At 50.1% G+C, this 20,816-nt stretch overlaps 2 protein-coding genes across 2 annotated transcripts; both read right to left on the bottom strand.

The window, feature by feature from the left end:
- Nucleotides 1-7,561: 7,561 nt before the first annotated feature.
- LOC143219308 (uncharacterized) lies at nucleotides 7,562-9,080 on the bottom strand. Its single transcript, XM_076445314.1, has 6 exons — nucleotides 9,061-9,080; nucleotides 8,538-8,994; nucleotides 8,088-8,453; nucleotides 7,915-7,929; nucleotides 7,768-7,869; nucleotides 7,562-7,675 (listed from the first exon to the last, which is right to left on the bottom strand). Exons 1-6 carry the CDS (start codon nucleotides 9,078-9,080, stop codon nucleotides 7,562-7,564), a joined length of 1,074 nt encoding a protein of 357 aa, XP_076301429.1.
- LOC143219309 (uncharacterized) lies at nucleotides 9,077-13,124 on the bottom strand. Its single transcript, XM_076445315.1, has 7 exons — nucleotides 12,018-13,124; nucleotides 11,660-11,918; nucleotides 11,177-11,293; nucleotides 10,385-11,032; nucleotides 10,019-10,222; nucleotides 9,480-9,880; nucleotides 9,077-9,127 (listed from the first exon to the last, which is right to left on the bottom strand). The coding sequence occupies exons 1-7, from the start codon at nucleotides 13,122-13,124 to the stop codon at nucleotides 9,077-9,079; spliced, it is 2,787 nt and encodes a 928-aa protein (XP_076301430.1).
- Nucleotides 13,125-20,816: the final 7,692 nt, after the last annotated feature.

The raw sequence follows: 20,816 nt of genomic DNA on the forward strand, positions 1-20,816 counted from the left end.
CACCCATCGCCCCGTTCTCGAGCTATACGGCGACAAAGAAACTTTGATTTTTCACTAATTTGACGTCATCGAGAAAGTTACGGCCAACTGGGAATTAAAGGTATATCGCCTTTCCGAAATTTCCGGGAGCCCGTCGGGCCTTCGGCCCCGCTCGACTCGGCTCGGCTCGAGGTCGAGGTCGTCGGTAGCGACGATGGTGGCGGGGAGGCGTGCGATTGGTCTGTCATCGCCAACCACCCCCCCCCAACCCCCCCTACCCCTTTAAAATTAATGGAAAATGTAAACATAAACGTAGAGTCGGATTCGTAAGCTCAAAGTTACAAGTCAATTCGCTCAACTATCAAGGGAGAGTAAACGCGGCGACTGTGGCGGCACTCGCCATCGATGCGAAGTCAGCGTCGCGAAGTTGGCGTTAAATTCGAACGTTTGAATCAGTTATTTTCTTTCGGGCCATTTTCAGCCCTGAACCGTGGAAGCGCCGAAATTAGGGTTTCATTTTTAACGCGGCAGCTTATACCCCCGAGCGTTAACGACCACTGCCGGTGGTGGTCGGTAAGTTATCCTCCGCCGAGATCGACGCGCGTTACCGATGCACACGTAAAAAATTTTCCGCGAATTTTCGCGAATTTTTCGCGCGGTAAGCCTTCGTCTCCGCGTCCTCCGTCCGACAAGCCTACTCTCGCCCGCACCCGTCGACCCGTTCTCGAGCTATACGGCGACAAAGAAACTTTGATTTTTCACTAATTTGACGTCATCGAGAAAGTTACGGCCAACTGGGAATTAAAGGTATATCGCCTTTCCGAAATTTCCGGGAGCCCGTCGGGCCTTCGGCCCCGCTCGACTCGGCTCGGCTCGAGGTCGAGGTCGTCGGTAGCGACGATGGTGTCGGGGAGGCGTGCGATTGGTCTGTCATCGCCAACCACCCCCCAACCCCCCCTACCCCTTTAAAATTAATGGAAAATGTAAACATAAACGTAGAGTCGGATTCGTAAGCTCAAAGTTACAAGTCAATTCGCTCAACTATCAAGGGAGAGTAAACGCGGCGACTGTGGCGGCACTCGCCGCCGATGCGATGTCAGCGTCGCGAAGTTGGCGTCAAATTCGAACGTTTGAATCAGTTATTTTCTTTCGGGCCCTTTTCAGCCCTGAACCGTGGAAGCGCCGAAATTCGGGTTTCATTTTTAACGCGGCAGCTTATACCCCCCGAGCCGTTACCGACCACTGCCGGTGGTAGTCGGTAAGTTATCCTCCGCCGAGGTCGACCCGCGTTACCGATGCACACGTAAAAAATTTTCCGCGAATTTTCGCGAATTTTTCGCGCGGTAAGCCTTCGTCTCCGCGTCCTCCGTCCGACGAGCCTACTCTCGCCCGCACCCGTCGACCCGTTCTCGAGCTATACGGCGACAAAGAAACTTTGATTTTTCACTAATCTGACGTCATCGAGAAAGTTACGGCCAACTGGGAATTAAAGGTATATCGCCTTTCCGAAATTTCCGGGAGCCCGTCGGGCCTTCGGCCCCGCTCGACTCGGCTCGGCTCGAGGTCGAGGTCGTCGGTAGCGACGATGGTGGCGGGGAGGCGTGCGATTGGTCTGTCATCGCCAACCACCCCCCCCAACCCCCCCTACCCCTTTAAAATTAATGGAAAATGTAAACATAAACGTAGAGTCGGATTCGTAAGCTCAAAGTTACAAGTCAATTCGCTCAACTATCAAGGGAGAGTAAACGCGGCGACTGTGGCGGCACTCGCCATCGATGCGAAGTCAGCGTCGCGAAGTTGGCGTTAAATTCGAACGTTTGAATCAGTTATTTTCTTTCGGGCCATTTTCAGCCCTGAACCGTGGAAGCGCCGAAATTCGGGTTTCATTTTTAACGCGGCAGCTTATACCCCCCTAGCCGTTACCGACCACTGCCGGTGGTGGTCGGTAAGTTATCCTCCGCCGAGGTCGACGCGCGTTACCGATGCACACGTAAAAAATTTTCCGCGAATTTTCGCGAATTTTTCGCGCGGTAAGCCTTCGTCTCCGCGTCCTCCGTCCGACAAGCCTACTCTCGCCCGCACCCGTCGACCCGTTCTCGAGCTATACGGCGACAAAGAAACTTTGATTTTTCACTAATTTGACGTCATCGAGAAAGTTACGGCCAACTGGGAATTAAAGGTATATCGCCTTTCCGAAATTTCCGGGAGCCCGTCGGGCCTTCGGCCCCGCTCGACTCGGCTCGGCGCGAGGTCGAGGTCATCGGTAGCGATGATGGTGGCGGGGAGGCGTGCGATTGGTCTGTCATCGCCAACCACCCCCCAACCCCCCCTATCCCTTTAAAATTAATGGAAAATGTAAACCTAAACGTAGAGTCGGATTTGTAACCTCGAAGTTACAAGTCCATTCGCTCAACTATCAAGGGAGAGTAAACGCGGCGACTGTGGCGGCACTCGCCGCCGATGCGATGTCAGCGTCGCGAAGTTGGCGTTAAATTCGAAAGTTTGGATCAGTTATTTTCTTTCGGGCCCTTTTCAGCCCTGACCCGTGGAAGCGCCGAAATTCGGGTTTCATTTTTAACGCGGCAGCTTATACCCCCCGAGCCGTTACCGACCACTGCCGGTGGTGGTCGGTAAGTTATCCTCCGCCGAGGTCGACGCGCGTTACCGATGCACACGTAAAAAATTTTCCGCGTATTTTCGCGAATTTTTCGCGCGGTATGCCTTCGTCTCCGCGTCCTCCGTCCGACGAGCCTACTCTCGCCCGCACCCGTCGACCCGTTCTCGAGCTATACGGCGACAAAGAAACTTTGATTTTTCACTAATCTGACGTCATCGAGAAAGTTACGGCCAACTGGGAATTAAAGGTATATCGCCTTTCCGAAATTTCCGGGAGCCCGTCGGGCCTTCGGCCCAGCTCGGCTCGGCTCGGCTCGAGGTCGAGGTCGTCGGTAGCGACGATGGTGGCGGGGAGGTGCGCAATTGGTCTGTCATCGCCATCCCCCCCCAACCCTTCCTCACCCTTTAAAATTAATGGAAAATGTAAACCTAAACGTAGAGTCGGATTCGTAACCTCGAAGTTACAAGTCCATTCGCTCAACCATCAAGGGAGAGTAAACGCGGCGACTGTGGCGGCACTCGCCATCGATGCGAAGTCAGCGTCGCGAAATTGGCGTTAAATTCGAACGTTTGGATCAGTTATTTTCTTTCGGGCCCTTTTCAGCCCTGAACCGTTGAAGCGCCGAAATTAGGGTTTCATTTTTAACGCGGCAGCTTATACCCCCGAGCGTTAACGACCACTGCCGGTGGTGGTCGGTAAGTTATCCTCCGCCGAGGTCGACGCGCGTTACCGATGCACACGTAAAAAATTTTCCGCGAATTTTCGCGAATTTATCGCGCGGTAAGCCTTCGTCTCCGCGTCCTCCGTCCGACGAGCCTACTCTCGCCCGCACCCGTCGACCCGTTCTCGAGCTATACGGCGACAAAGAAACTTTGATTTTTCACTAATCTGACGTCATCGAGAAAGTTACGGCCAACTGTGAATTAAAGGTATATCGCCTTTCCGAAATTTCCGGGAGCCCGTCGGGCCTTCGGCCCCGCTCGACTCGGCTCGGCTCGAGGTCGAGGTCGTCGGTAGCGACGATGGTGTCGGGGAGGCGTGCGATTGGTCTGTCATCGCCAACCACCCCCCAACCCCCCCTACCCCTTTAAAATTAATGGAAAATGTAAACATAAACGTAGAGTCGGATTCGTAAGCTCAAAGTTACAAGTCAATTCGCTCAACTATCAAGGGAGAGTAAACGCGGCGACTGTGGCGGCACTCGCCGCCGATGCGATGTCAGCGTCGCGAAGTTGGCGTCAAATTCGAACGTTTGAATCAGTTATTTTCTTTCGGGCCCTTTTCAGCCCTGAACCGTGGAAGCGCCGAAATTCGGGTTTCATTTTTAACGCGGCAGCTTATACCCCCCGAGCCGTTACCGACCACTGCCGGTGGTAGTCGGTAAGTTATCCTCCGCCGAGGTCGACCCGCGTTACCGATGCACACGTAAAAAATTTTCCGCGAATTTTCGCGAATTTTTCGCGCGGTAAGCCTTCGTCTCCGCGTCCTCCGTCCGACGAGCCTACTCTCGCCCGCACCCGTCGACCCGTTCTCGAGCTATACGGCGACAAAGAAACTTTGATTTTTCACTAATCTGACGTCATCGAGAAAGTTACGGCCAACTGGGAATTAAAGGTATATCGCCTTTCCGAAATTTCCGGGAGCCCGTCGGGCCTTCGGCCCCGCTCGACTCGGCTCGGCTCGAGGTCGAGGTCGTCGGTAGCGACGATGGTGGCGGGGAGGCGTGCGATTGGTCTGTCATCGCCAACCACCCCCCCCAACCCCCCCTACCCCTTTAAAATTAATGGAAAATGTAAACATAAACGTAGAGTCGGATTCGTAAGCTCAAAGTTACAAGTCAATTCGCACAACTATCAAGGGAGAGTAAACGCGGCGACTGTGGCGGCACTCGCCATCGATGCGAAGTCAGCGTCGCGAAGTTGGCGTTAAATTCGAACGTTTGAATCAGTTATTTTCTTTCGGGCCATTTTCAGCCCTGAACCGTGGAAGCGCCGAAATTCGGGTTTCATTTTTAACGCGGCAGCTTATACCCCCCTAGCCGTTACCGACCACTGCCGGTGGTGGTCGGTAAGTTATCCTCCGCCGAGGTCGACGCGCGTTACCGATGCACACGTAAAAAATTTTCCGCGAATTTTCGCGAATTTTTCGCGCGGTAAGCCTTCGTCTCCGCGTCCTCCGTCCGACAAGCCTACTCTCGCCCGCACCCGTCGACCCGTTCTCGAGCTATACGGCGACAAAAGAAACTTTGATTTTTCACTAATTTGACGTCATCGAGAAAGTTACGGCCAACTGGGAATTAAATGTATATCGCCTTTCCGAAATTTCCGGGAGCCCGTCGGGCCTTCGGCCCCGCTCGACTCGGCTCGGCGCGAGGTCGAGGTCATCGGTAGCGATGATGGTGGCGGGGAGGCGTGCGATTGGTCTGTCATCGCCAACCACCCCCCAACCCCCCCTATCCCTTTAAAATTAATGGAAAATGTAAACCTAAACGTAGAGTCGGATTTGTAACCTCGAAGTTACAAGTCCATTCGCTCAACTATCAAGGGAGAGTAAACGCGGCGACTGTGGCGGCACTCGCCGCCGATGCGATGTCAGCGTCGCGAAGTTGGCGTTAAATTCGAACGTTTGAATCAGTTATTTTCTTTCGGGCCCTTTTCAGCCCTGAACCGTGGAAGCGCCGAAATTCGGGTTTCATTTTTAACGCGGCAGCTTATACCCCCGAGCGTTAACGACCACTGCCGGTGGTGGTCGGTAAGTTATCCTCCGCCGAGGTCGACGCGCGTTACCGATGCACACGTAAAAAATTTTCCGCGAATTTTCGCGAATTTTTCGCGCGGTAAGCCTTCGTCTCCGCGTCCTCCGTCCGACGAGCCTACTCTCGCCCGCACCCGTCGACCCGTTGTTGAGCTATACGGCGACAAAGAAACTTTGATTTTTCACTAATTTGACGTCATCGAGAAAGTTACGGCCAACTGGGAATTAAAGGTATATCGCCTTTCCGAAATTTCCGGGAGCCCGTCGGGCCTTCGGCCCCGCTCGACTCGGCTCGGCGCGAGGTCGAGGTCGTCGGTAGCGACGATGGTGGCGGGGAGGCGTGCGATTGGTCTGTCATCGCCAACCACCCCCCAACCCCCCCTATCCCTTTAAAATTAATGGAAAATGTAAACATAAACGTAGAGTCGGATTCGTAAGCTCAAAGTTACAAGTCAATTCGCTCAACTATCAAGGGAGAGTAAACGCGGCGACTGTGGCGGCACTCGCCATCGATGCGAAGTCAGCGTCGCGAAGTTGGCGTTAAATTCGAACGTTTGAATCAGTTATTTTCTTTCGGGCCATTTTCAGCCCTGAACCGTGGAAGCGCCGAAATTCGGGTTTCATTTTTAACGTGGCAGCTTATACCCCCCGAGCGTTAACGACCACTGCCGGTGGTGGTCGGTAAGTTATCCTCCGCCGAGGTCGACGCGCGTTACCGATGCACACGTAAAAAATTTTCCGCGAATTTTCGCGAATTTTTCGCGCGGTAAGCCTTCGTCTCCGCGTCCTCCGTCCGACAAGCCTACTCTCGCCCGCACCCGTCGACCCGTTCTCGAGCTATACGGCGACAAAGAAACTTTGATTTTTCACTAATTTGACGTCATCGAGAAAGTTACGGCCAACTGGGAATTAAAGGTATATCGCCTTTCCGAAATTTCCGGGAGCTCGTCGGGCCTTCGGCCCAGGTCGGCTCGAGGTCGAGGTCGTCGGTAGCGACGATGGTGGCGGGGAGGTGCGCAATTGGTCTGTCATCGCCATCATCCTCCCAACCCCCCCTCACCCTTTAAAATTAATGGAAAATGTAAACCTAAACGTAGAGTCGGATTCGTAACCTCGAAGTTACAAGTCGATTCTCTCAACTATCAAGGGAGAGTAAACGCGGCGACTGTGGCGGCACTCGCCATCGATGCGGAGTCAGCGTCGCGAAGTTGGCGTTAAATTCGAACGTTTGAATCAGTTATTTTCTTTCGGGCCCTTTTCAGCCCTGAACCGTGGAAGCGCCGAAATTCGGGTTTCATTTTTAACGCGGCAGCTTATATGTTATGTTCGCAGCTTCTCTTAATATATATAAGGGAAATTCATGAGAATTCCCTTTAAGTGTAGCACCTTTGAATGTAGCTACACTACCACACTGTCACGCCGCCACGCGGAGACTCGCGTACACTCGTAGTTCGCAGATCGTGTGAGAAGGAGCATCGCTTTCGATTCTTCTTTATAGGTTAGATATTGTGAAGTTTATGTTATTGTTAATTATGTACATAATTGTTATAAATAAAACCCTTCTTTATAGGCATCGAGCGGCTTTTCTTTCATGATCTTGAATTTCAACAAGAGTTGATAAGAACAATCTTACATATATTTGAGAGGTTCTGCGTTGTAAATTTCAATGAACGACAGCTCGACACCTAATTTGCCTTAACGAACCTCTGGATTTATTCACTATATTTACAATATCTTACACTTGTATGAACTGGAAGTTCTGTCTCGAATCGAGTTAATCTTTTGCGGAAGACTGTATATCTTCAGAGAGAAATTGTATCTGGTCGCTGTCCCTGGGTCAGCTCGTTCCTCACCTCGGCGGTGAGATTGAAAAGTGGGGAAAATGGTACATTTTTTGGGGGAAAGAACATCCCATTCGTTGACTGACCCGAGGGAGGAGCCATTCCTATGCATCCCTATCGGCGGGGGAGGACATCCCCACCTCAAGCCAATCGCGGAAAGCAAATGTACAAACAAAGACGGTACTAGCAACGGACCCAGAGTCGCGTAACAACGAAAGGCCCAAGTGGCCAACACGTGCGTTTAATTTATGACCCCTGGTCTCACGCGGACGACGACCATCGACTTCGGGAACAATGCGTCTTTGAAAAACGTACTTTCCAAGGACTCGGCAGACAGAATTATTTATCCGAAACTCTCAAGGAGTTGCGCTTAATGATGGTCCCGAAGACGATGGTCCAAGGGTGTGCAATTTGAGCCTCGAACCCTCATAAAAAATAAGAAAGTGCTGGCCTCCTCGAGACCCTTGTAGAAGTGTCCCGAGGACTAACGGTATTTTACAGGGAATTTTCCATGCATGTCATAACATCCCGCCGGCCTTGAACGAATTAGTTCAACAATGAACACTGAATGTATACATAAGCTATGGTGACGTATGATATAAAACGCGTAATAATAACAAAATAATAGTAATGATTAACGCTAAATGGATTACATGATAGAAATAGGTACTCTATAAACTAGAAGTGCATATACAAACTACAACACCATTATGATAATATTACCGAGTAACTAACTAACTAAGGATGGTGTATATAACATCACGTTGATGCGGGTTTAACGTTATGATCAGTATACGCTATAACTACATTCTAAATTATTCAATAGGCAAAGGGGATAATTTAGTTGTGCTACGTTTATACAGTCCTTGAGCAGTCTTAACTGTGACTACTCGTACGATATTGTCGTCGCCAGGATGAACGATAACAATTCTGCCCAACCTCCAATGCATGGGGGGAACATTGTCTTCTTGAATTGTTACTAACGTTCCAACCTTCATTTGAGAAGAATCCTGTCTGTGCCATTTATTGCGAGTGTGCAACTCATGAAGATAATCTGTGTGCCATCTTTTCCAAAAGTGCTGCTTTACTTGCTGTATGTGTTGCCACAACGACAACCTATTTGCAGCGACTTCTGTTAGATCACACTCTGGTAGATTTGTGAGCGAATCTCCTATTAGGAAATGTCCAGGAGTGAGGGCAATAAGATCGTTTGGATCCGAGGAAATTGGGATAATAGGACGAGAATTCAATATGGCTTCTATCTGAATAATTAAGCTATTAAACTGTTCGTAAGTGAATAAGGTTTCACCTATTGTTCTAAATAGATGTCTCTTAAAAGACTTTACCGCCGCCTCCCATAGACCACCAAAATGTGGGGATCGCGGAGGTGAAAAATGCCCGTTTATATTGTCATTACTCAGAGTATGTTGAATTGTATTATTAAATTCCTCAGACCATATCAGTGCTTGTAATTCCATGATTTGATTGCGCGAGCCAACAAAATTTGTACCATTATCTGTATATATATTTTTCGCCTTTCCTCTTCGAGAAAAGAATCTTGTGATTGCTACCAAACATGTCTCAGTGGTTAAATCTGTCACAAGTTCTAAATGTATGGCTTTAGTTACAAAACAAATAAAAACCACCACGTAGGATTTAACCTTCAATCTATTGCGATTTTTCTTTTCTTTAATAAAAAATGGACCGCAATAGTCTATGCCCACATTTTCGAAAGGCCGTGATTGCTTGACTCTAGAACTAGGTAGTTCACCCATTAATGGGGCGGAGGTCTTAGGATTCAACCTATGACATCGCATACATTGACCAATAATTCGCTTTATTACTCCCTTAACACTTATGGGCCAATACCTCTGACGAATCGCATTCATGGTTGCATGCACCCCAGCATGCCAGTGACGTTCATGCTCATATTTAACTATCAAATTGGTAACATAATGTGAATGTGGTAAGATTAAGGGATGTTTCTGAGAAAAGCTAATAAGAGCATTTTTTAGTCTACCCCCTACTCTGAGCAACCCATGTTCATCTAAAAACGGATTTAGATTTCTTAATTTGCTTTCCCTTCTAACTACCTTGTGTTTCTCCAGGCTATTTATATCTTCAGAAAATGATTCTCGTTGTACTAGACGAATGACTCTGTTACGAGCTGATTGTATTTCTACAGCTGTCAGTGGTCCAGTGCATTTTTCACTTCCACGAATATTCTTAAAAAATCTTTGCATATAGGCTACTACCCTATACAATGTTGTAAAGGATGAAAAACGCACTAGTATTGAATTAGGTTCATTAACCGTGACCAAGGACACCAAATTGCGTTTCTCCGGAATATCTATTGTTTCTAATAATAAATTAGGCCAACAATTTTCCTCCTTAGAGAGCCAGTGTGGACCACTAGTCCATGTGATATTATTTAGGAAATGCTGTGGATCTTGTCCTCTTGATATATAATCTGCTGGATTATCCAGCGTCGGAACGTGAAACCAATCTCTCGCATCAGTTGACGCTTGAAGGTCACTTACGCGATTTGCCACGAAGGTTTTGAGTAGATGTGGAGAAGTCTTAATCCAATGTAATACAATAGTTGAATCTGTCCACAGTCTGATCTTACTAAATTTGATTTGTGTTAACGCCTCCATAACCTCGGAAACTAGTTTTGATAATAGTGTAGCTGCACACAATTCGAGCCTAGGTAATGATTGTGTTTTAATTGGCGCGACGCGAGATTTCGCACATAGAAGATTTACCGAATGCTGCATGTTTCCCATCGTGACTCGAACAAAAATACAAGCTCCATATGCTGACTCACTGGCATCGCAAAACCCGTGCAATTGACAGTCAGTGTGGTTCTTAATGAGAAGTGGACGCCTTATAGAAAACTGATTTAAAACTCTCAATTGATCTCTGAACCTAATCCAAGAATAATAAATGGACTGTGGAACTACTTCGTCCCATTCGCAATGTGTTTTCCATAGCTCCTGCATAATAATCTTCGCCTGTATAATCACAGGTCCTAATAGCCCAAGCGGGTCGAACAATTGCGCGATTTCTGATAAAATCAAACGCTTCGTTATGCGAGGTTTGCTGTCGGGCAAATTGGTTTTATAAATAATATTATCTTCGGAAGGATTCCAAAAAATTCCTAAAGTTTTCTTTGTATTTGAAACGTCTAAACCTAGCGACTTATTCTCCTGATTATTATCAAGATCGTTAACTAAATTTTTGTCATTTGAAACCCACTGTCTCAAGTTAAAACCGCCTAATTTAGCCAGTTCTATCAATTCATTACGTAGTTTTAAAGCTGAATTAAAATCAGATGCTCCTGTCAATAAATCATCTACGTAGAAATCTTGATCAAATGCCCTAGCGGCTAAAGGAAATCCTTTCGCGTCATCCTCAGCTAATTGTTTGAGACAACGTATAGCTAAAAATGGTGCACATGCTGTACCGTAAGTCACCGTATTTAATTTATAAGTCTTTAATGGATGTTCCACTGACTGTCGCCAAAGAATTTTTTGATAGTAGGAATCCTCCTCATGAACCTTCACTTGCCGAAACATCTTCTCGATATCAGCAGTAAGAACACATATATGTGTACGGAATTTAATCAGGGTGGTGAACAAAGTATTTTGTATTGTTGGACCGACTAATAAAGTGTCATTTAAAGAAACACCAGATGAACTTTTCGCTGATGCGTCAAATACTACCCGCACCTTTGTAGTTGCACTTGAAGCCTTGATTACCGCATGATGCGGCAGATAAAATCCGCTATTATGATCATCCGCACTAACTTCACTCATATGATTGAGTGACTCATATTCAGCTAGAAAATCCTTATATTGTTCATACAACACAGTATTCTTAATTAATTTATTCTCTAATGTGTAAAATCGTTTCAACGCTAACTAATGAGAGTCACCTAATAAACTTCGTTTCTCGTTAAACGGTAGTCGAACAATATATCGACCTGACTGATCACGCCTTGTATTTTGTTTGTAATGTTCCTCGCATGTGGCTTCTTTGTCTGATAGAAAAATTCTTTTCGGAAGTTCTTCTACTTCCCAAAATTTAGCAATTTGGTTGTCTAATGAGTGAAAACAAGCAGTATTTCTATTAAAGGCCTTTACCTCTACTTCGCCTGTTACTAACCAACCCAGTTTTGTTTTTTGTAAAATGATTCTATTATTGTTCAATTGAATTTGTCCTACACTGAGTAATTTATAAAAAATAGTACTACCTAGCAGGATATCGATGGATCCAGGTTTGTAAAACTCTGGGTCAGCTAGACATACATTTTTTGGTATTTTAAGCTCCTTGTGATTAATAGCTCGTGTTGGTAAATTTCCAGTAATTGTTGGAAATGCAATAAATTTTAAATTTGATGAGAAATTGTTAATATTTGACTGAATTTTTGCATTAACGCAGTACTTTGCACAGGTAACTAAATTACTTAACCCTGACGAGGAGATATTCACCCGTTCTTTCTTTAATTGCAATAAATTTGCTAAGCTTTCTGTCATATAATTAGATTGTGAGCCTCCATCAACTAACACCCGACAAGTGTGCCTTTTGTTATTGTTATCGTAAATTGTGATTTGTGCTGTACCTAACAAAACTTCAGAATTGTTCACAGCCATTAATGCTTTGCATGTAACATCGGTCTCAACCTGAGTGTCCTTTGAATCTTCAGACGCTCTTTGCACCGATACCTGTGTTATTTTATGTGCATTTAAATGTAATAGTGTGTTGTGTTTTTTATCACATTTTGTACAATGAGACCACTTGCAACTATCAGTGTTGTGGCCGACCTTTAGGCAATTTAAACATAATTTGCTCTTCTGAGCTGATTTTAATCTATCCTTCACTTCCATGGCAAGAAATTTTGGACAAGCGAAAACGTAATGTTCGTCCTGGCAAATCACGCAACTGACACTCTTATTTGTCGTCAAATGACTAAAACTACGTTTGGACTTAACTCGCGACGTATCATTGTCTGATGGAGAGTTTGATTTTTCAGATTCCCATTCCTCCCCGCGAGCTTGGGTGTTAATGAAATCAATAAACTTTTGAAATGTCGGTAACTCGTCGTTTTCCAACTTACGTTCCCACGCCCTGCGGGTAGTTTTATCTACTTTCTTGACAATGATGAATATTAAAATTTGATCCCAACTATTTATTGGTTGATTTAAGCCCTTAAGTGCGTTAACGTGTACTTGCGCCTGTTCAGCTAGTTTGCGTAAATTAGCGGGAGTGTCCCTTATAATTTCAGGTAAGTCGAATAATTGTTTCAGGTGTGCTTGTATCAACTGACGCGGTCTATTACAACGTTTTTGAAGCATATCCCACGCGACTAGATAATTTTCTGAGGACGCGCTTAGGGAAGCAACGATTGAAGAGATCTCTCCGCGAAGTGAATTTTTCAGATAATGAAATTTCTGTACGTTTGGCAAGTCTACGTTTTCGTGTACAAGCGATTTGAACGTGTCGTAAAAACTAAACCAGTTTATGAGATTTCCATCAAATGATGGAATCTGAATTTTCGGTAGCATTTTGTTAGCTGGCTTACAATTAGTTGATTCTATGCTAGTGCTTGCCTGTCTCGAAGGCAAAGTTGCCTCCCTTACACTTCGTAGTCTATCAGCGTGCGATGCTAACAGCGCTTGTAAGGCAAATGCACTGCGTTCGAAACTATCACGTTCACTGACATGATCTGATTCCTCGTCTAAATTTTCGATGTTTGCTTGTACATCTTCGTATGCGACAACTAGCTCTTTAAGCGTAGCTATACGCGCTTCTAAATCGTATATACTCAAATCTTGAGTCTCTAAAACATATGTTTGGACACGCGTGATTTGACCCTTAATAGTGGTACGCACCCTTTTAAAGGACTTCAACGCGGTATCCCTACTTGCCATATTGAACTCCTTGTGGAGATATTAAGAAGGGAAATTGGAGTAATTACACTCACCGAGTAGTGGTCTAACAGAGTCGATGACAAACCGAATCTGGTTGCCAGTTGTGTGACGTTTCCAGTCCGATGTGGGCTTTGATCCGCTTGGCTGATGTCGATGCTTCAATTCCAACACTGAAGGTCAATTGAAGGATGCACCTGATCGTCGGCTTGCTCGTCCGACTTGAACGTTGTATGCTGCTCCTCCCGTTGACTGCTGCTGCTGCAGACGATCCACGCTCCGTAGGATGGAATCCGTAAACGAACTTCCTTGGTCCTATTGCTTCTGCGTTGACTGTCCTCAGGTTGGGTAATGTTCCACAATGTTGATATCACTGATATCTGTGGTGATGATTACCGGTATCCAAGTAGTGACTTAGCAAGTCAATGTGTATGGAATTGTACTTCCAAGGAGAGGATCCGGCTCGAAGGACCAAATGTTATGTTCGCAGCTTCTCTTAATATATTTGAGAGGTTCTGCGTTGTAAATTTCAATGAACGACAGCTCGACACCTAATTTGCCTTAACGAACCTCTGGATATGTTCACTATATTTACAATATCTTACACTTGTATGAACTGGAAGTTCTGTCTCGAATCGAGTTAATCTTTTGCGGAAGACTGTATATCTTCAGAGAGAAATTGTATCTGGTCGCTGTCCCTGGGTCAGCTCGTTCCTCACCTCGGTGGTGAGATTGAAAAGTGGGGAAAATGGTACATTTTTTGGGGGAAAGAACATCCCATTCGTTGACTGACCCGAGGGAGGAGCCATTCCTATGCATCCCTATCGGCGGGGGAGGACATCCCCACCTCAAGCCAATCGCGGAAAGCAAATGTACAAACAAAGACGGTACTAGCAACGGACCCAGAGTCGCGTAACAACGAAAGGCCCAAGTGGCCAACACGTGCGTTTAATTTATGACCCCTGGTCTCACGCGGACGACGAACATCGACTTCGGGAACAATGCGTCTTTGAAAAACGTACTTTCCAAGGACTCGGCAGACAGAATTATTTATCCGAAACTCTCAAGGAGTTGCGCTTAATGATGGTCCCGAAGACGATGGTCCAAGGGTGTGCAATTTGAGCCTCGAACCCGCATAAAAAATAAGAAAGTGCTGGCCTCCTCGAGACCCTTGTAGAAGTGTCCCGAGGACTAACGGTATTTTACAGGGAATTTTCCATGCATGTCATAACATTATACCCCCCGAGCCGTTACCGACCACTGCCGGTGGTGGTCGGTAAGTTATCCTACGCCGAGGTCGACGCGCGTTACCGATGCACACGTAAAAAATTTTCCGCGAATTTTCGCGAATTTTTCGCGCGGTAAGCCTTCGTCTCCGCGTCCTCCGTCCGACGAGCCTACTCTCGCCCGCACCCGTCGACACGTTCTCGAGCTATACGGCGACAAAGAAACTTCGATTTTTCACTAATTTGACGTCATCGAGAAAGTTACGGCCAACTGGGAATTAAAGGTATATCGCCTTTCCGAAATTTCCGGGAGCCCGTCGGGCCTTCGGCCCCGCTCGGCTCGAGGTCGAGGTCGTCGGTAGCGACGATGGTGGCGGGGAGGTGCGCAATTTGTCTGTCATCGCCATCCTCCCCCCCAACCCCCCCTCACCCTTTAAAATTAATGGAAAATGTAAACCTAAACGTAGAGTCGGATTTGTAACCTCGAAGTTACAAGTCCATTCGCTCAACTATCAAGGGAGAGTAAACGCGGCGACTGTGGCGGCACTCGCCGCCGATGCGATGTCAGCGTCGCGAAGTTGGCGTTAAATTCGAACGTTTGAATCAGTTATTTTCTTTCGGGCCCTTTTCAGCCCTGAACCGTGGAAGCGCCGAAATTCGGGTTTCATTTTTAACGCGGCAGCTTATACCCCCCGAGCCGTTACCGACCACTGCCGGTGGTAGTCGGTAAGTTATCCTCCGCCGAGGTCGACCCGCGTTACCGATGCACACGTAAAAAATTTTCCGCGAATTTTCGCGAATTTTTCGCGCGGTAAGCCTTCGTCTCCGCGTCCTCCGTCCGACGAGCCTACTGTCGCCCGCACCCGTCGACCCGTTCTCGAGCTATACGGCGACAAAGAAACTTTGATTTTTCACTAATCTGACGTCATCGAGAAAGTTACGGCCAACTGGGAATTAAAGGTATATCGCCTTTCCGAAATTTCCGGGAGCCCGTCGGGCCTTCGGCCCCGCTCAACTCGGCTCGGCTCGGCTCGAGGTCGAGGTCGTCGGTAGCGACGATGGTGGCGGGGAGGTGCGCAATTGGTCTGTCATCGCCATCCTCCTCCCAACCCCCCCTCACCCATTAAAATTAATGGAAAATGTAAACCTAAACGTAGAGTCGGATTCGTAAGCTCAAAGTTACAAGTCGATTCTCTCAACTATCAAGGGAGAGTAAACGCGGCGACTGTGGCGGCACTCGCCATCGATGCGAAGTCAGCGTCGCGAAGTTGGCGTTAAATTCGAACGTTTGAATCAGTTATTTTCTTTCGGGCCCTTTTCAGCCCTGAACCGTGGAAGCGCCGAAATTCGGGTTTCATTTTTAACGCGGCAGCTTATACCCCCCGAGCCGTTACCGACCACTGCCGGTGGTAGTCGGTAAGTTATCCTCCGCCGAGGTCGACGCGCGTTACCGATGCACACGTAAAAAATTTTCCGCGAATTTTCGCGAATTTTTCGGGCGGTAAGCTTTCGTCTCCGCGTCCTCCGTCCGACGAGCCTACTCTCGCCCGCACCCATCGCCTCGTTCTCGAGCTATACGGCGACAAAGAAACATTGATTTTTCACTAATTTGACGTCATCGAGAAAGTTACGGCCAACTGGGAATTAAAGGTATATCGCCTTTCCGAAATTTCCGGGAGCCCGTCGGGCCTTCGGCCCCGCTCGGCTCGAGGTCGAGGTCGTCGGTAGCGACGATGGTGGCGGGGAGGTGCGCAATTGGTCTGTCATCGCCATCCCCCCCCAACCCTTCCTCACCCCCTTTAAAATTAATGGAAAATGTAAACCTAAACGTAGAGTCGGATTTGTAACCTCGAAGTTACAAGTCCATTCGCTCAACTATCAAGGGAGAGTAAACGCGGCGACTGTGGCGGCACTCGCCGCCGATGCGATGGCAGCGTCGCGAAGTTGGCGTTAAATTCGAACGTTTGAATCAGTTATTTTCTTTCGGGCCCTTTTCAGCCCTGAACCGTGGAAGCGCCGAAATCCGGGTTTCATTTTTAACGCGGCAGCTTATACCCCCCGAGCCGTTACCGACCACTGCCGGTGGTGGTCGGTAAGTTATCCTCCGCCGAGGTCGACGCGCGTTACCGATGCACACGTAAAAAATTTTCCGCGAATTTTCGCGAATTTTTCGCGCGGTAAGCCTTCGTCTCCGCGTCCTCCGTCCGACAAGCCTACTCTCGCCCGCACCCGTCGACCCGTTCTCGAGCTATACGGCGACAAAGAAACTTTGATTTTTCACTAATTTGACGTCATCGAGAAAGTTACGGCCAACTGGGAATTAAAGTGTAACAGCCTGGTTTCGTCGACACGTCCGGAGACTTCCTCTTCGTCCTTATAGCTCGCCGATCCAGAGTTCGATGTTCAACGAGAGGAAAATGTCGATGGGGAACTGGACGTGATACGCGGGTTTCGAAATAACGACACAGGCGGTTTCACTGACGTTGCTCGCTACCGGCGCGTTCGCGAACGCGGTTTTCAGGATTCGCTCCTCGCGAATGTTCACTCGTTAACCGCGACTTTCGGAGACGAGTACGCGTATCCTTTCTCGGACGCGACGCGGACGTATTTCAGGTCGGGTAACGGGAAAAAGCCAGGACGGTCGGGAAATCCCTGCCCGAGTCAGGTCGGTCGGATATGCGACGTGGCGGTTCGCCGTGCGCCGAAATCCTCTCGGGCAGTTCTACGTCGACGAGTGATGGTTCATCGTGCTCGTCGATCGTTCTTGTCGGCGGTACGCCTTAACAAGCTCGCTGGTGGTACACCTTGGCGAGGAGAGTGACGGTACGTCGTGCTCTAACTATGCTACAGGAACAGGGTCGTGTCGGGAACGGGGGGAGGCCTCCCTGCCTGAGTCGTGTCGGTCGGATTTCAACGTGGTGGTTCACCGTGCGTTTACGTCCTCTCAGGCGGTTCTACGGCGACGAGCGATGGTTCATCGTACTCGTCGTTCGTTCTCGTGGACGGTACGTCTTGACGAGATGGCTGGTGGTACACCTTGGCCCTTCAGGGTGGCGGTACGCCTTACCCTGCTGCGGCGGAACGTAGTTCGTCACCGGTGGAATGCCTCCATGGAACGGGAACACTGGTTGACAAAATGGCGGTACGCCGTATTTGGTTCGGTGGGACGTGGTTCTTCACCGGAAGGAATACTTACGGGGACACTATCGTAACGATCCTCTCTGGGTATCGTCTTGGCTAAGAAGACTCTCTCGGGGTCGTGTGGCGCCTTTTATAGATGTGATCTCGGCTTCGAGAATGTTCTTCGCCGTTTCTCCTGCGCGTGGGGGAAACACTGTCGCCTCCTTCCCGTCGGTATCGGTTTCGTGGCGCGGTGGTCGTGCGGCGCGGGGCGCGTATCGGTGGTGCGCGACGGTTCGGTTCGGTCCCTTTCGGCTCGGTTCGGTTCGTTTCGGCGCGCCTTGATACCCGGGTCTACTCGTAACAGGCCTGCCCGGTGCAGGTCTGTTACACCCCCCTCCCCCTTCGGAAAAAAAACGAGCGCGCGGCAGCGAGACTTTTTTTATTAATCCAAAAGCAACGCACTGGTAATCACAGGACTTAACAATCCATCTTATCGGTATATACATCTCGCAGGTACTCGTTTGTAACAATCACAGTCTTCTGTAACTTATGGTTTACGTAGAAAAGATACTCTTTGGTCCCCGGTCTACGGTACCTCCTTTCAACCTACTCTAAATTTAACCCTAACGTACATGGTTCCTGGCTAGCCCGTGATAGGTGACAAAATATAGTGCCGTGGCGGTAAAAGAAGAAAGAAAACAAAAGAAAAACGCGTATGGCGGGGGCTTTACTGCAAGGGAAGTGTCCCTGCTTTGCAAATAACAAAAATTACCATTTTACGCGGCGTTCGAAACCACTCCTAAACTATGCTCTTAACCTACTATTATGTCTAACGCGTCAGTGAAAAAACTAATCTAACGTCCTTAACCTACCGCATCTCGGTACGGGTTTTAGGGTCGCGGTGCGCGTTACCCCTTCTCTCTGGCACGTCCCGGTACGGGTTTACAAGGCCGCGGTACGCGTTACCTTTCTGTGCGTTGGGCGTCCCGGTACGGGGTTAAGGCCGCGGTACGCGTTACGTTTCATGTCCTACCGGGTCCGGTCGATGCTGGTGTTCGGCGTTGACATCTGCGGAGTCGTCCTGCTCGGTCGAAATGGAGTTTCCACCGCTCCTCCCCCGCCTCTGCCAGGAACTGTTTGGTGGCGATGAGTGCCACTGGCACCTCTACCCGGCGTCCTGTTGGCAGCTGGAACCACCGCATTTCTCCTCCCCGGTGGCGCCCTTGATACCGTATGGGCGGCAGGGCCCTCGGTGCCCGTTGCCAGGGTGTCACCGGGTGGCCGTCGTTCCCTGGTCTCTCCTCTGTCGGCACCTCGGGGAAGACGGTTCCTGCTGGCGGCTGGTAGTGCCGACTCCTCCTCGTGTCCCTCCTGCCGCTACTCATCGCGGCGGTGGGCTCCAGCGGTGTTGGCGGCGGTAATGCCGCGTTCCGTCGCCACTCTGAGACGGGCCACTTCCCCGCGTTTGGCCGGTACGCCTGGCGCGGGTGGCGTAGCGGTGGCGTCCTGGGCGCGATGGAGAGTCGCTCCAGTTCTCGCCAGATCGGGACCGGTAGGTCCAGCGGGCCCGGTGGCAGCCTCCGTGGGTCCGGTCGGGTCCGGATTGTTGCTGGTCTGGCATCGCGTGCCCCGAACAACGGGTCCTCTCGGGTCGGTGGTGGTGCCTCGCCTGGAAGCACCGGTAGTGGCGGCGGAGGTGCCATGACGGTGGCCGCGATGCCCGGCGCGTCCTCCGACCAGTGTGTCAGAGGTGGGGGTGCGGTGGTACGGCTCTTCTTCCGTGGTCTCGTGCTCGGCCTCTTCCCCTTCGGGGCCTCGGTTGGTGGCCACCATGACGACACGTTTGATGGTGCCGGTAGCGTCAGGAAGGGCTCGTGCCCTGCCAGTACCCGGTGCTCCTCTATTGTCAGGGTCTTTGCCGACTCTACGGACGCGTTGCTCGCGTCGGAGCTAGACCGTGGCCGGATCTGCCCCCGTCTTTCCGTTGGTCCCCAGGTAACCGGTCGTATCGCCCGGGTGCCTTCCGTGTCCATCGGCTGGTGGTCGCCCGGCGCGCCGGTGAAGCCGACCGTTGCCGTGATGCTGTCCCCTTGCGGTCGCCCTGGTACGACTGGTCTCGGCCGGGTGGGGGTCCTGGTCGTCGCCATCTCCAGCGACGGCGTTTCGGTGTCGGTGGTCGGTGTTCCCTTGGCGGTTACCACCGCCGATACTGGTGGTGCCGTGACCTCGATTGGTAACAACGTGGTCCCGTCCTGGGTCACCGGTGCCGTCGGAGTCGGCTCTACGGTGGTCTCGGGTGCTGTTGTCGGAGCCGGTTGCGGCGGCGGTGTCCCGTCGTACCTCTGGTCGGGATCCGGTAGCGGCCGGGTCGCGGCCGGCGGTGTCGGGGTTGCGGCCGGTGACCTCTGGTTGACCTCCGGCGGTGTTACCTCCTCGCCCAGTACCATGGGTTGCGGAGCCAGGTGCTCCGGGGTGGCGGGCGTCCGTGGCCGACTGCCGTCGTCCCCTACGACGGCGTACAACGCGTTCAGCTCGGCGTAGAAATCGTCCTCCATGCTTCCTGGTGGTCTCGTCCGTCTTTGGATTGGCCTAGGACAAAAATCAACACTCCCAATTACTTTCCTCGGTCGACCTCGTCGACGTGTGGTCGGGGTGGCCGCGGTGGCATCCGTCGGCGCCCGGTTCTGCTCCGCGTAGGCGGGTGGCCCCGGGCTATCCCCGGCTCCCCTTTCGTGACCGTCCGAGCCCCGGTCGGGTCAGTTTCGGGTTTGAGGTCCTGCACATGAATGTGCCGAACCCAGCGCCGACTTGTATCGCGTAGGTCAACGATTACCGGTGACACGATTCGGCCGACCGTATACGGGCCGCTGTATTTCGGCGACAGTTTGGCGGCAATGCCCGCTCCCTTATCGGACAACGTGTGTTCCTTTTTCCACACCGTGTCCCCGGCCGCCGGTCTCCAGTCTCTTCGGCGTAGGTTATAATAATGTTCCTGTCGGCCGAATGCCTGTGCCAGGTGTAGCCTCGCCAGTTCCTGTGCGTCTCGGAGGTTTCTCCAACGTTGTTGCGGTGGTGTCGTCGATTCATCGGGTTCTGGCTGTCCTGGAATCCGCAATTCTCGTCCCTGGTTCAAGTACGCTGGGCTGTAACCGGTGGCCTCGTGTCGGGCGGTGTTGATCGCGAACCTGGCCTCATCCAACTTCTCGTCCCACCGGTTGTGGTGGTTCCCGGTGTACTGTGCCAGCATCGTCTTTACGACTTTGTTCGCCCTTTCGACCGGGTTACAGTGGGGGGCGTATGGCGGCGTCCTCCGGTGTTCAATGCCAGCTGCACGCAGGAGTGCAGT

Source organism: Lasioglossum baleicum, unplaced genomic scaffold (assembly GCF_051020765.1).
Source record: "Lasioglossum baleicum unplaced genomic scaffold, iyLasBale1 scaffold0022, whole genome shotgun sequence".
Taxonomy (NCBI): domain Eukaryota; kingdom Metazoa; phylum Arthropoda; class Insecta; order Hymenoptera; family Halictidae; genus Lasioglossum; species Lasioglossum baleicum.